The 12,353-nt window shown below is 50.7% G+C and overlaps 1 protein-coding gene across 1 annotated transcript in view; it reads right to left on the reverse strand.

Annotated features, from left to right (window-relative positions):
* Fads2 (fatty acid desaturase 2) overlaps positions 1-12,353 on the reverse strand; it is a 32,512-nt gene that overhangs the window by 18,924 nt on the left and 1,235 nt on the right. Inside the window, exons 2-5 of the mRNA XM_013028984.1 lie at positions 12,158-12,349; positions 6,911-7,021; positions 5,742-5,939; positions 5,523-5,624 (exon numbers count right to left, since the gene is read on the reverse strand). Coding sequence (XP_012884438.1) covers positions 5,523-5,624; positions 5,742-5,939; positions 6,911-7,021; positions 12,158-12,349 — 603 coding nt within the window. The remainder of the gene's footprint in view (positions 1-5,522; positions 5,625-5,741; positions 5,940-6,910; positions 7,022-12,157; positions 12,350-12,353) is intronic.

Consider the following 12,353-nt stretch of genomic DNA (forward strand, 5'->3'; position numbering starts at 1 on the left):
TATGCAAGGGAGGCACCTCTGGTACACACACAGCCATGTGACACAAAGAGATGGAGGTGAAGACAGCTAGGGACAGCTATGGCCCCCTCGAGGCAGGAGGACTCCCACACACCTCACAGCAAAAAGCAAGATAACGCCAGAGTCAAAGCTCAAAGGCTAAAGCGATCGGATGACACATACATACTCAAGGCCAAGAGGAACAAAATTCCCGGGAAAAGAATTCAGTGGAGAAGTCTGACACCCAAGCACATGAGGATCGAGGCAGAGGAAGAGTAAACACTATGCGCCATACTCCAACCTAGAGGGGCTTGTTGAATGACTCCTTGAAGGCACCAAAAGAAGGACTGTGGACAGTCTTGTGAAGTGGGATAGTCAGGCTTTCCAGGAGCTTGAAACAGAACAAACGACTATGTTTGTGTCTGCTGATTCTCTTCTGCTCTTTACCAGGCAAAGTTCTCCTCGTTCTTCAAAAAAAAGCCTTCTCTAGTCAGGAGTAGTGGCTCAATCCTCTAATCTTAACTACTTCATAGACTGAGATCAAGCAATCATGGTCTGAGACTAGCCCAAACGTAAGTGTTTAAATGACCCTATCTCAATCAATGGCTGGGCATGGTCATACACATCTGTCATCCTAGCAACAAAGGGAAGTGTGGATAGGGGGATCATAGTCCCTGTTGTGCCAGGTAGAAAGCCAGACCTTATCTTGGTAATAACGAATGCAAAAAGGGAGAAAAGGCCTTTGTCCTTGGGGAGCTGAGAGGGAGGGTGCAGGGATAACACACCACACAAAGAAAGAGAGGTACTAACCACTCTGGGGAGGAGGCTGAGGCTGGCCTAGCAGGACTATCAGAGAGCCCTGGGAGGAGAGGGAGTGTTAAGAATGTTCCAGAAGCCAAAGAAAGGCCTTTTATTTTTTTTTCTTCTCACGAGACAAGGTGTCATTATGTAGCCCGGGTGGGGTTCTAACTCTCCATCCTCCCGCCCCGGCCTCCTGAGTGCTGGGCATGCACCAGAGAACTGGCAGGAGGGTTCCTTGGTACAGGGTAGCCAGAGTGCTGAGCAAAGTCATACTGAGCCTGAAGCAAAGGGACACTGTGAGTGACTGGCCTTAATGGAGGCTAATTCACCAATAATGCTTCCAGAGTTTCCTAGGGGGTTTATTCTGTTTCCAGCTGAAGGAAATGCTGAGTTTGACAATTTCTGCCCACTGACTAACACAGCTAAACCATTTTTCACTGCCTTATATTGACATAAGATAATGTAATGGCAGGACTGGAGAGGTAGCTTGGTGGTAGAGCATTCACCTAGCTTATGCTGAAGGCCCGGGTTCAACCCTCAGCATTGAAGGGTTAAAAAAAATTAATTAAAAAGTAAGTAAATTGTAATGAAGTGAAAGTACAATGAGTTCTATTTTGATGTAAGTTAACACATTTAAGCTTAAAATAACTTTGGGGGTTTTGAATACATTGACTTCTCGGATTTTTTTTTTTTTTAAATCAGTCGTGGGTCTTGAACTCTGGGCCTGGGCGCTGTCCCTCAGCTCTTCAGCTCAAGGCAAGCGCTCTACCACTTGAGCCACAACACTTTTTTTTTTTTGGGGTCCGGCCGTGGGGCCTGAACTCTTTGCCTGGGCACCATCCCTCACCTCTTCAGCTCAAGGCTAGCACTCTACCACTTGAGCCACAGCACCACTTCCAGCTTTTTTCTTTTTGCTTATGTGGTGCTGAGGAATCGAACCCAAGGCCTCGAGCATGCAAGGCAAGCGCTCTACCACTGAGCTACCTTCCCAGCCCTCCACTTTCACTTTTCTGGTGGTTTACTGGAGATAAGAGTCTCATAGACTTTCCTGCCCGGGCTGGCTTTGAACCATGATCCTCAGATCTTAAGCCTCCTAAGTAGCTTAGGATTATAGCTGGGAGCCACCAGCTCCCGGCAACTTCTCAATTTTAAAGCACTTTACAATTGTTCTGGGGGGAGGAGAATAAAATATTTTTAAAACATGGCCTATGAATGCATACAGAAGAATTTTGTTTGTAGTGCTTAATTAACGATGGGGTTTGAACTCAAGGCCTTCGACTCGACTGGCTTGCTTGCTCAGCTAGCATTCTACTATGCCTCCAGCTTGGCTTTTTGCTCATTATTTTAGATGTGGAGTCTGTGGGACTTTTCTGCTTCGAATCAAGATCTTCAGCTCTCAGCCTCCTACGTAGCTAGGATTATAGGCGGGAGTCACTATGGATTGGCTTAGGAGCACAGGCTTTTTTTCCCCCCTCCCATGTGACTCAGTTCAGCCCCTACCTTCATTAGAAATTTGGGTATTTTTTTGCATTAATTTTGATTTAAAAATATGCATTGAATGTTTATCATGATTGAGTGCATCTGGAGACCCCTCATATTTTGCACTCTTGGTGGTCTGACATGAGCCCTGGCGGTCTGAGACCGCAGGAAGATGAGTAGATTCTCGCGTCCAGATGCAACTTCTAGCTGATACCCGAAGCTTGAGGCGTACAGTTCCACCCTCAAGCAACACGAGATGCAAAAGGGTTTGTGTAAAGCAGGAGCGTGCCACCTGTAAGCCATCCTTGCAAAAGACAATCCTTAGAGGACAATCTCTATAGAAGAAATGCCCAGCGTAAGTGGCAGGGGCTACAAGGAAAGAAGGGGTGGGTGGTCAGGACGTAGAGACCCTGATCCAATTCTACAGTGGCACAGTTATGGTTTTACCAGGCCTCCTACACCTTGCTTACTGGCTGCACCAGCTGGTGCTAAAACAGCCAAGTTGGCAAAGCCAATTCCTTGCAAAGAGACCAGAGGAACAGATGGACCTACCAGCAGCTGTGTGTCGGCTAAGTCCCAAGTCCAGATTTCAAGCAAGCCACCAGCCCTCACCCTGAGACAGCCCTGGTGAGCCATCTGGCCACATGGCCGGCTCCACTCTGGGCCACAGCACCAAGGACATGGCTGTCAATTGTGCACTGAACCCATGTCCCCAAGCCTAAGGATGCTCTTTTTCTGTCGTGCTAGATTTGCGAAGCAAACATCTCACATGGGAGCCGGTCCTCTGCCCTGCCCCTGTCTTCAAGGACTCAAGGCTGGATTGACTTGCCATCCCCTGCCCAGAATCTGGAGCCAGGACACAGCTCATCTTTGTTAAAAGCATGGGGCCGGGGATGGGGGAGGGTGGGGCTGGGGGGTAGGGAAGAACGCGGGTGGGATGAAATGTTACTTTCTGAAACCAAGGAGGGTTTTATCCAACAGAAAAGTGCAAACATGGAACAAAAGGCTACACTATGCAAACCTTCTCCCTTCACCCCTGAGCTTCTGGAAGGAGTCCAGATTCTCAGAGTTTTGGGGCTTCAGGCCAGGGAAACTGTTGAAGAAGAACTGGCGATCAGCTCACTGCTGGCTTGCCCTAAACCCAGTCTGTAACCAGCAAGCCAAGGATCTAGGATGATTGTGGTCCTGGAGATGAGGGGTTTAACCCAGACCCAGACTCCAGACTCCTCCCTCAACGGGGGAGGAGAGGGGCGGGGGAGGGGGAGAATGGAGATCTTTAGGACCCAGCTTTTCTTAGGAAGATGCTGTAGAGCTCATGGAGGGGACGGTGAGTTGGGAAGAAATTGTTTTCTGGGCTGGGAATGTGGCTTTGTGGTAGAATGCTTGCCTAGCATGCATGAAGCCCTGGGTTCCACTCCTCAATATCACCTAAACAGAAAAAAAGCTGGAAATGGTGCTGTGGTTCAAGTGGTAGAGTGCTAACCTTGCTGAGCCAAAAGAAGTTAAGGGACAGTGTCCAGGCCCAGAGTTCAAGTCCCAGGATCGGTAAAAATAAATGTCTTAAGGAGATAAGGCTTATCACATCCCCCCCCCCCCCAGGCCTCTGGCCAGTGGCTCATCTTTACACACTTGCTGAATGGCCATGCTTCTTCCTGAGGGTCTGCCTCATCCGTAGGGCCCCCTGATCACCTGAACTTTCATTATAGTTTGATGTCCCTTTTATCCTAAGGATTTATATACATGACGACGGTAGGGCTGGTCCCTAAACTGCAATGGTTGGACTTCAATGATTCTTTCATTTTATGATAGTGGGAACTGGACAGACATTCAAGAGACACCATGTCCGAGTTTTTATCTTTTCCTGGGCTAATGATTCACAGTATGATGCTAAAAAGCAGCAACAGCCAAACATCGAGAAGCAGCCCACAGCCCACACTGCATTGTCTTGCTGAGCCGTGCTGCTTGGTAAGTTTGATACATTTCACGTTCTTCCAACTTATATATTTAACTTAGAACTGGTTATCTGGATCTACCCCCATCGGGAGGGGCATCAGTATCTACATCTTTTTTTTGTACCCCACATATGTCCAAAGAGCATTTCAAAAACGTGACCAGCTACTAGTGGCTCATGCCTCTATAATCCTAGGTACTCAGGAAGCTGAGATCTGATGACCCTGGTGTAAAGCCATTCTGAACAGAAAAGTCCATGAGACTCTTATGATTCCAATAATCCACCAAAAAGCCAGAAGTGAAGCTGTGGCTCAAATGATAGAGCGCCAGCTTTAAGCAAAAAAGCAGTGCAAGAGCAAAAGGCCCTGGCCTTTTGCACCGAAGAGAAAGGACTCATTTAGAACGGAATGGTTACAATGAAGATAAAAGCATAACTCAATGAACTCCCTCTGTAAAGCTAATGTGTGCTAAAAAGAAAGAAAACAGCCTAACTACCATTTGAGGAAGGGCAGGATGAGTACATGGAGAAGCGAGAATGAAGGGTAACTGCTGTTCCAGCTGCTGCTTTGCACGTCTGAGGACTCAGTAAGAAAAACTCCCAAAGGAACACAATGTATGAAACCGCTCCCATCACAGTGAAAGAAAGCATCAAACTCCTTCAGACAGCCATCTCCTTCACCTTTGAATTCACAAGGAATGTCTTAGGTAAATCTATAGCTAAAAGATCAGCAACAATATAATCAACTGAGCTGCTAGACAAAAGAAGGGTGTATCAGACCTGCACTGGTGTCTCACAACTGTAATCCTACCTACTCAGGAGGCTGAGATCAGAAGATTACCGTATGCAGCCAGCCCAGGAAGAAAAGTCTATGTGACTCTTACTTTCAAATAATCAGAAAAAAAAAAAAAAGTTGGAAGTATAGCTGTGGCTCCAGTGTAGAGTAATAGACCTTGAGCAAAAAAAAAAAGCCAAGTGAGAGTTGAGGTCCTGAGTTCAAACCCTAGTAGTAGCACACAAATAAAGGAGAAAGAGGGAGAGAGAGAGAGAGACAGACAGACAGAAACAGAGAGAGAGACACAGACAGAGACAGAGACATGTCTGTTTCTACAGTTCAGATACAGTGGCTTTGTAGGTCTCACTGTACAGTGGCAGGGCTCAGGAAGTGACAGCCACCTCATCCCAGAAATGAACTGCTCAAAGAGCCCCCCCTTGTTACCCAAGATGGCAACACAGCAAAAGGACTCGGCACTGTCCACTGTGCAATAGACTTTCGGCCAGAGTTGCTAACATTTACCTTTAAGTGGCCGATGACAAACTTGTGGACAACGTGGTTCCACTTGGACTTCTTGTAGACAGAAAGGTGGCCGTAATCGTGTTGAAGCCATCCAGCTTGGGCCTAGGGAGAGAGAGAGCCATGGACGCCATCATAGCATTGGTAAATAGACGCCAGGGCAGGGAGGAAGGGGAGCTGGGGGCGGGGCTTCAAATGCCAGGCCAGGGGGCCATGCCTCACCTGAGAGGTAGCAAGGACAAAGGCCGTGATGAGGGTAGGAATCCAGCCATTGCCAAAGTAATGAAGGATGAGCCATGCAATCATCTCCATGACAATGATGTGCCCCAAGAGGAGGAAGAAGAAGAAGTGGTTGGTCTTGAACAAGTTCATGTCCTCGGCCGTTCTCTTCAGGGCCCGGAAGTCCTCGGTGATCTGAACCTGTCAAGTCAGAGTACAGAAGGGTATAAGCCACCAGCCTCTTATCCTCAAAAGAGACTTTTTTTGGTGCCAGTCCTGGGGTCTGAACACTGTTCCTGAGCTTCTTTTGCTCACAGCTAGCACTCTACCACTTAATAAGCAACAGCTCCACTTTTGGCTTTTTGGTGGTTCATTGGAGATGAGATCCTTTATAGACTTTCCTGCCCAGGCTGGCTTCAAACCACAATCCTCAGATCTCAGCCTCCTGAGTAGCTAGGATTACAGGCAAAAGCCACTGGCACTTGTCAAAAAAGAACGTTTGTCTTTTTCACACACACACAGTTAACCCTCTAAAGCTACAGCAAGCAGAGGTAATCTACACCCTAATCCCGACTACAACAGCTGTTTTACTATGTGCCAGCTGCATATGTGCGCCAGAGCTCCAGGAAGTATTTGTGTCTGGCTGGAAAAGTGGTAGAAAAAGAATTCAGAAGTTTACACCTTGTATCCCAGTGTTTTTATGCGCATGAGGGAATATGATACAGCTTTAAAAAGGAAGGAAAAGCCAGGCAATGGTGGCTCACACCTATCATCCTAGCAACTCTGGAGGCTGAGATCATGTCCTAAGCCAGCCTGTGGACAAGAAAATCCTTAAGATTCTTCATCTCCAATTAGCTACCAAAAAGCTGGAAGTGGAGTTGTGGCTTAAGAGGTAGAGCACTAGCCTTGAGCATGAAAGCTCAGGAACTATGCCCAGGCCTTGAGTTCAAGCCCCAGTGCTGATGCACACGTGCACATGCACACAGACAACACGCATAACAGAGCAGCTGGGAGAGAGAGGGCATCACAGGTCCTGGCCAAGTCCTGGTTCTCAGTCAAGGCTCTGCAGTCCTTGCTGATCCCAGTGCCTTCTCCTCCCGGGTTGGCCCGCGTGAGGCTCCCAGCCCCAGCCCCATCCTCTCACCCTCACCCAGAATGCAAGCCCCACTCACACTCTTGCCACGGTCCAGGCTGGGCTCCTCCGGGGCCAGCTCACCAATCAGCAGGGGCTTCAGGAACTTGCTCACGAAGTCAAGGTCAGGGTGGAAGGCACGGAAGGCATCCTAGAGAGCAGAGAGCAGGTGGTGGGGTTGAGCCTAGGCCTCTAGGAAGGGAAGGACAGTGCCCCAGCAGCACCTCCTGCCATCTGGTCCCAAATACCCCAGGACAGACTCCCCCGCTTCAGTGTCCAACTCTCAGGGTCAGGCAAAAGGGACCCTCTGAATTAATCCAAGAGTTGTGAACAAGTGTTTTCCAGGGATGTGTGTGCTTGAGGACGACTGAGCTTAGGACTTTGCACAGCACAACAAACTAAACAACATACTACCCAGAGAGATCTTCACCCACAAACCAAGAACTACCCATGAAAAGAACAAGGCCTGGAGGTTTAGCTCAGTGGTAGAGCATTATCATTACAAAAGGACAAAAAGGGAAAGAGGGAAGAAGGGAGGAAGGAAGGGAGTAAGGGAGGAAGGAAGGAAGGAAGGAAGGAAGGAAGGAAGGAAGGAAGGAAGGAAGGAAGGAAGGAAGGAAGGAAGGAAACGGGGCATGGTAGTGCTCATCTGTAATCCTAGCATGTGAGAAGCTAAGGTAAAAGGGTTGGGAGTTCAAGGCTAGCCTGAGCTTCATAGGAAAAACCCTGCTGCAAACAAACAAACAAGGGAAGGTGTGGAAAAAGCTACCAAGTCCTAATAATCTTTTCAACCAGGGAAAAGCATCTCCCAACAGTGACCGCCGGTCTCCTTGTGTTTTCTCTCTGTGTCTCTGGCATCGAGTCTTTGTTCTATTTGTATCTACACTAGTCTAACAAAGCAACACTTTTGGCAGAGGAAGGAAGGTTTAAAAAACAAAAAACCTGTGTGTCTCCCCTTAGCTGAGTGGGAATGGATAGATCAGATCAAAGGGTCAGGCAAATTGAGATCTGTTTTTGGTTTTTTGGGGCAACAAGAGACGTAGGGCTCCAGCGCCCTGCGCAGGGGTTGACAGCACTGACTGGCTGTCTCCAGCCTTTCCACAAAGCAAGCAAGGCCCAGCAAAGATCTAGCCAGCCTAGGCCTAAGGCTGAGAACATCCTCTCCTGGATCCCTTTACCGCCCCCCCTCCCCCCACGGGACCATGGCCCCGCTGAGAAACAAACAGGAAGTTCTTGGTAAGGCAACTTCCTGGGGAACAAGGCCAATGGACCATCACCAGGGAAAGTCAAGTTCCACAGTTCGAAACTGCCTTCACCTCAGAACTTCCTGCCTGTGCCCCCTCATCGGAGCACCCCACCCCCATCCCTACCCTACAACCTGTTGGGGGAAGGAGAGCAAATGGGAACCCTGCTTTGATTTTGGCTGTTGGTCAGCCATTTCCAGATGGTTCCTGGGCAGCCTCACCTCCCTGCAGCCCGGGGAAAGGAGCAGCCACGTGCCAGGCAGGGAGCCAGGGACTTTGTTTACGTGACCTCTCTCAGCCCCAGAGCCCTGGAGGAGAGGGGGAAGAGGTCCTGTACTCCAGGTGGCAAAGCCAGGCTCAAATCCAGGTCCAGCTGCCTCCAGGGATTTCTTTTTCCCATGGAAAACCTTCTGACATTTGCGGGGGGGGGGGGGGGGGGGGGGGGGGAGGGGGGGGCAAATGAATAATTAAAGAGTACTTCCAGGAGTGGCCTCCCAACAGCCTTGGAATCCATCAAGTTCCTTCCCAGTCTGGGCTTGACCTCCTCAAAGCTCTTCCCAGCCCAGGCTTTCTTGGGGATACTGCCTCATTCCAGCTGCTGCACAGCACTTAGCAAGACCCCAAACTTGGGTTCGCTCCCCTCTGTAGAGGACCCCCGTACCCCACAGCTGTGCACACTCCTAGCCCACCTTTCCACCCTGCCGTCCCCATTTGGGCTCTTCTGTCTTCTGTTCTAAACAACTCAGTGAGGCTTTCTGAGTACCGCAGTTCTTCTTCCCCTTTCTGGAATCCATACCCCTGAGGGTTATCTGGCCCTGAGTGGCCCCGCCTACTCTACCTAACTCTAGTGCCTCTCCTCATCCTGCCACAGACGCCTGCCTGTACACTACCAAAAGTTCCCAATTACTATTAGGCTACAGGGACATTAGGGTTGGAAGGTGAGCCGTGATTTTTATTTTTAGGAACAAGAATTGGAACCAGGCTCTTTCCGCATCTGATAGGGAAAGAAGCCAGTCTTTCCAGGAAGCTAGCCTGGGACATGCGGAACAGAAGGAAGTAGAAAACAGCGACCAATCTGAATGGCGCGCGTGTGCGTGTGTGTGTGTGTGTGTGTGTGTGTGTGTGTGTGTGTGTGTGTTATGGTGTTGGGGGTGGGGAGATGAAGAAGGGTCAGAACTGGATTCCCAAGTGTCACACTTGCTGCTCTTCACCCGTTCCTGCTTGCTCTATCACCCCGCTGCAATGCCAGCTGACTTTCTTAGGCATCGTTCCCCGCCCCTGTCTGCTCCAGGCAGAACTCGCCAGTATCCCTGCTCTGAGCACCTGTTCCTGGCTGTGCCCAGATCCTCTTACTATGCAAGGCTAGACTTAACGACTGCTTTTCACATCCCAGGGCTTGGGAAGTGTGAGATGAACAAACCTGGCTGCGGCACACAAGTGAGCAGGAGGCCAATTCTAGGGAGCAGGACAATGTAAAAACTGGTGATTTAAGGGAGGAGAGGCAGAGCAGAAACTCCAGTCAGTCGGATGTGGTGGCTTCCACATTTAATCCCACCTACGCAGGAGGCTGAGATCAGAGAATCAAGGCTCAAAACCAGCCTGTACAGAAAAAGTTCATGAACTCATCTCCAGTGGACCAGCATAAAGCCTGAAGTGGTAGAATGCCAGCCTTGAGCAAAAAAAAAAAAAAAGTGATAGCGCAAAGCCATGTTCAAACCCCAGTACTGACACCAGCAGAGCAGTGGCTTGCTTTGTGCAGCTGAGAGGTGCAGGCAGGACAAGCGTCCTTGTGTCAAACTCCCAAGAGGACAAGGTTCTAGAAGGAGGCAGTGGTCTCTTACCACTATTACCAGGAGCCCTGGATGACAAAGAATCCGTTAGTACAGTCCCATGTACTCTCCTGAGATGCAGAGCTGGCCTGCACAGGTGGACCCCAACAAAGCAACTTGGGCATAAGGAATGGTTGGCATGGAACAATCTCAAGTACTACTTGGAGATGGTGGGGCTGAACACAGGGTACTCCTATGGAGTGTGCAGTAGCCATGGGATGGATGCTACCTACCTAGATCTCAAGGAGGTGGAGCCTTCCATACCCACTAACTCATAAAGCTGGGAATCAAACCCATCGTTTCTCCAGTATAGGAGGACAGAATTCCATGTTTGACTCCTGCCTCTTGGAAAGAGCTTCATAAGAGCAGGGTGTGTGTGTGAGAGAGAGAGAGAGAAAGAGAGAGAGAGAGAGAGAAGAGGGAAGCAAATCCAGTACCTTCAGAACACTGTCCATGAATTATTCATCTTTTTGCAGAGGCCCAACACAGAACCATGGAGACACTCAATGAATGTTTTATGAATTGTTCCAGAAATGAAAAGTCCCAAGTGAGGAAAGTTATGCACTGATGGGACCACCAGAAAAAAGGCAGAACAAGTGACCCCTCTCAGTGCCCACAGCAAAACAAAGACAAGAAAGGCTGTGGAGGACCAGAGGGAGAGAGATCAGAAAGGTGGGAATAGGGAAAGAGGGAGGGACACAGGAATGTGAACTTGTGTTAGCAGACCCAGAGTTCGAGGTTAAGTGCTGCCCAGAAGCAAGGCATTGACTCTCAGGACAGTGAGAAAGATTAAATGAGATAGCAGAGAGAGCAAATGCCCACTTAGCAAAAGCTAAGTGACCTTGTCTGTGTGTATATCCGTAAGAATGTATGTATGCAATATATACAGATATAACTTGCTGTTCATTGCTTTTCTATGTACCTAGGACCCTAATATCTTACCAGGGCAAGTGCTCTACCAGTGAACCACAGCCCCAACTTTTTTTTTTTTAATTTTCTGGTGATTCTGGGGACTGAACTCAGAGCTCAAGGAGCCGCGCCCCCTTGCTTTCTTTAGAAACTAAGAAAATCCTCTCATCAGGTTGGATTGTCTCCATAGTAGTTTCCTTGTTTCCCCGGCCTCTCCTTCTAAGCCCTTACTATGGGGACCCAAACTCTCTCTGCAGATCCGTCCTTCCCGGAACTTTTGGCCGTGCCATAAATCCTTTGCGCAAGGGGCAAAAGCTATTAACTCAACAGCTCAATTGTTCACCTACACGTTTGCTGTAGTTAGAGAGGTGCAGCCCTAGCTCCAGCGAAAGTCTGGAGGTCCACAACCTCCGGGAGTGCAAGAGGAAGAAACGGAGGTCCTGGCAGGACTTTGCACCAGGGGGTTATTGAGTTGGATGTCCGAGACAGACCTGTTGCCCATCCATACTAGGGGGGCTGCTCATGCAGGTTTCAGGCCTTCCTCTCCACCTGGGTTTTTCTTAATAATAATGATGATGATGATGATGATATATACTCCAACCCTTTCTTCTTTCACCAACGTTTTTGCACTCCAGTCGGCCAGAAGGCCGCCACTTCAGCGGGATTCAGGTAATCCCGGGGAGCGTGGGAATCTGCCCGGCCTGGCGGTCTCTCGCGGGCGGCCATTGTGAACCTCCCTCCCACAGAGCCAGGCCGGGGCCGAGCTCGGGTCTCCCCTTCTCCCCACGTCCCGAGTCTGGCTTCGGGGAGTGCGGGACGCGCGCCAGTCCCACACAGCGCTGCCCCGCGCTCCGATCCCTTCCCGCGGCGCCCGGGGGTGGCCATCTTCTAGCCCCGGGAACCCCGAGCCCCAAGCGCCCCCTTTGGGGAATCTCCCCGGGATCCCGCCGAGCCTGAGCACCGCGCGCGCGCCGGGGACCCGCACGGTCCGCCCCCTCTGGGACTTTGTACCGACGTGCCACCCACAGGGGTGGAAGAGGGGGGTCAACACGCAGCTCCTCGGCACCCCACAAGCCCGAGCCGACCCGGAGGAAAGCCGGCGCCACGCGCGGGAGGACAGCAGGAAGGAGGCACGCCGGCCTGTCCTCGTGGACGTCGCCGGCTCCATTCAGAGCCGGAGATCCTTGCGTTTGGCGCCCCCTCAACCCCCCAGGTCGCGGGGCCGGGGAGGGTGGGGGGAGAGCTGCAGACCCCGCCTGCCACCGAGGGACGGCGATCGGCGTCCCCGCGTCCGCCCAGCCTTACCGTGGCATCCTCGCCCGCGTAGTGCGCGATGACCCGGTGGCCCCCCGGGTGCCGCTTGGCCCACGCGGTGACGTTGTAGACCTTGCGGTCCACCACCAGCCACTTGTCGGTGCGCAGGTTGTGCTTCTGGATCTCCTCCCAGCGGAAGGTGGGCATCGCCGCCTCGCGCTCGCCCGCCGCCGCCGCCTCGCCCTGG

The sequence above is a fragment of the Dipodomys ordii genome, unplaced genomic scaffold (assembly GCF_000151885.1).
Source record: "Dipodomys ordii isolate 6190 unplaced genomic scaffold, Dord_2.0 Scaffold117, whole genome shotgun sequence".
Taxonomy (NCBI): Eukaryota; Metazoa; Chordata; class Mammalia; order Rodentia; family Heteromyidae; genus Dipodomys; species Dipodomys ordii.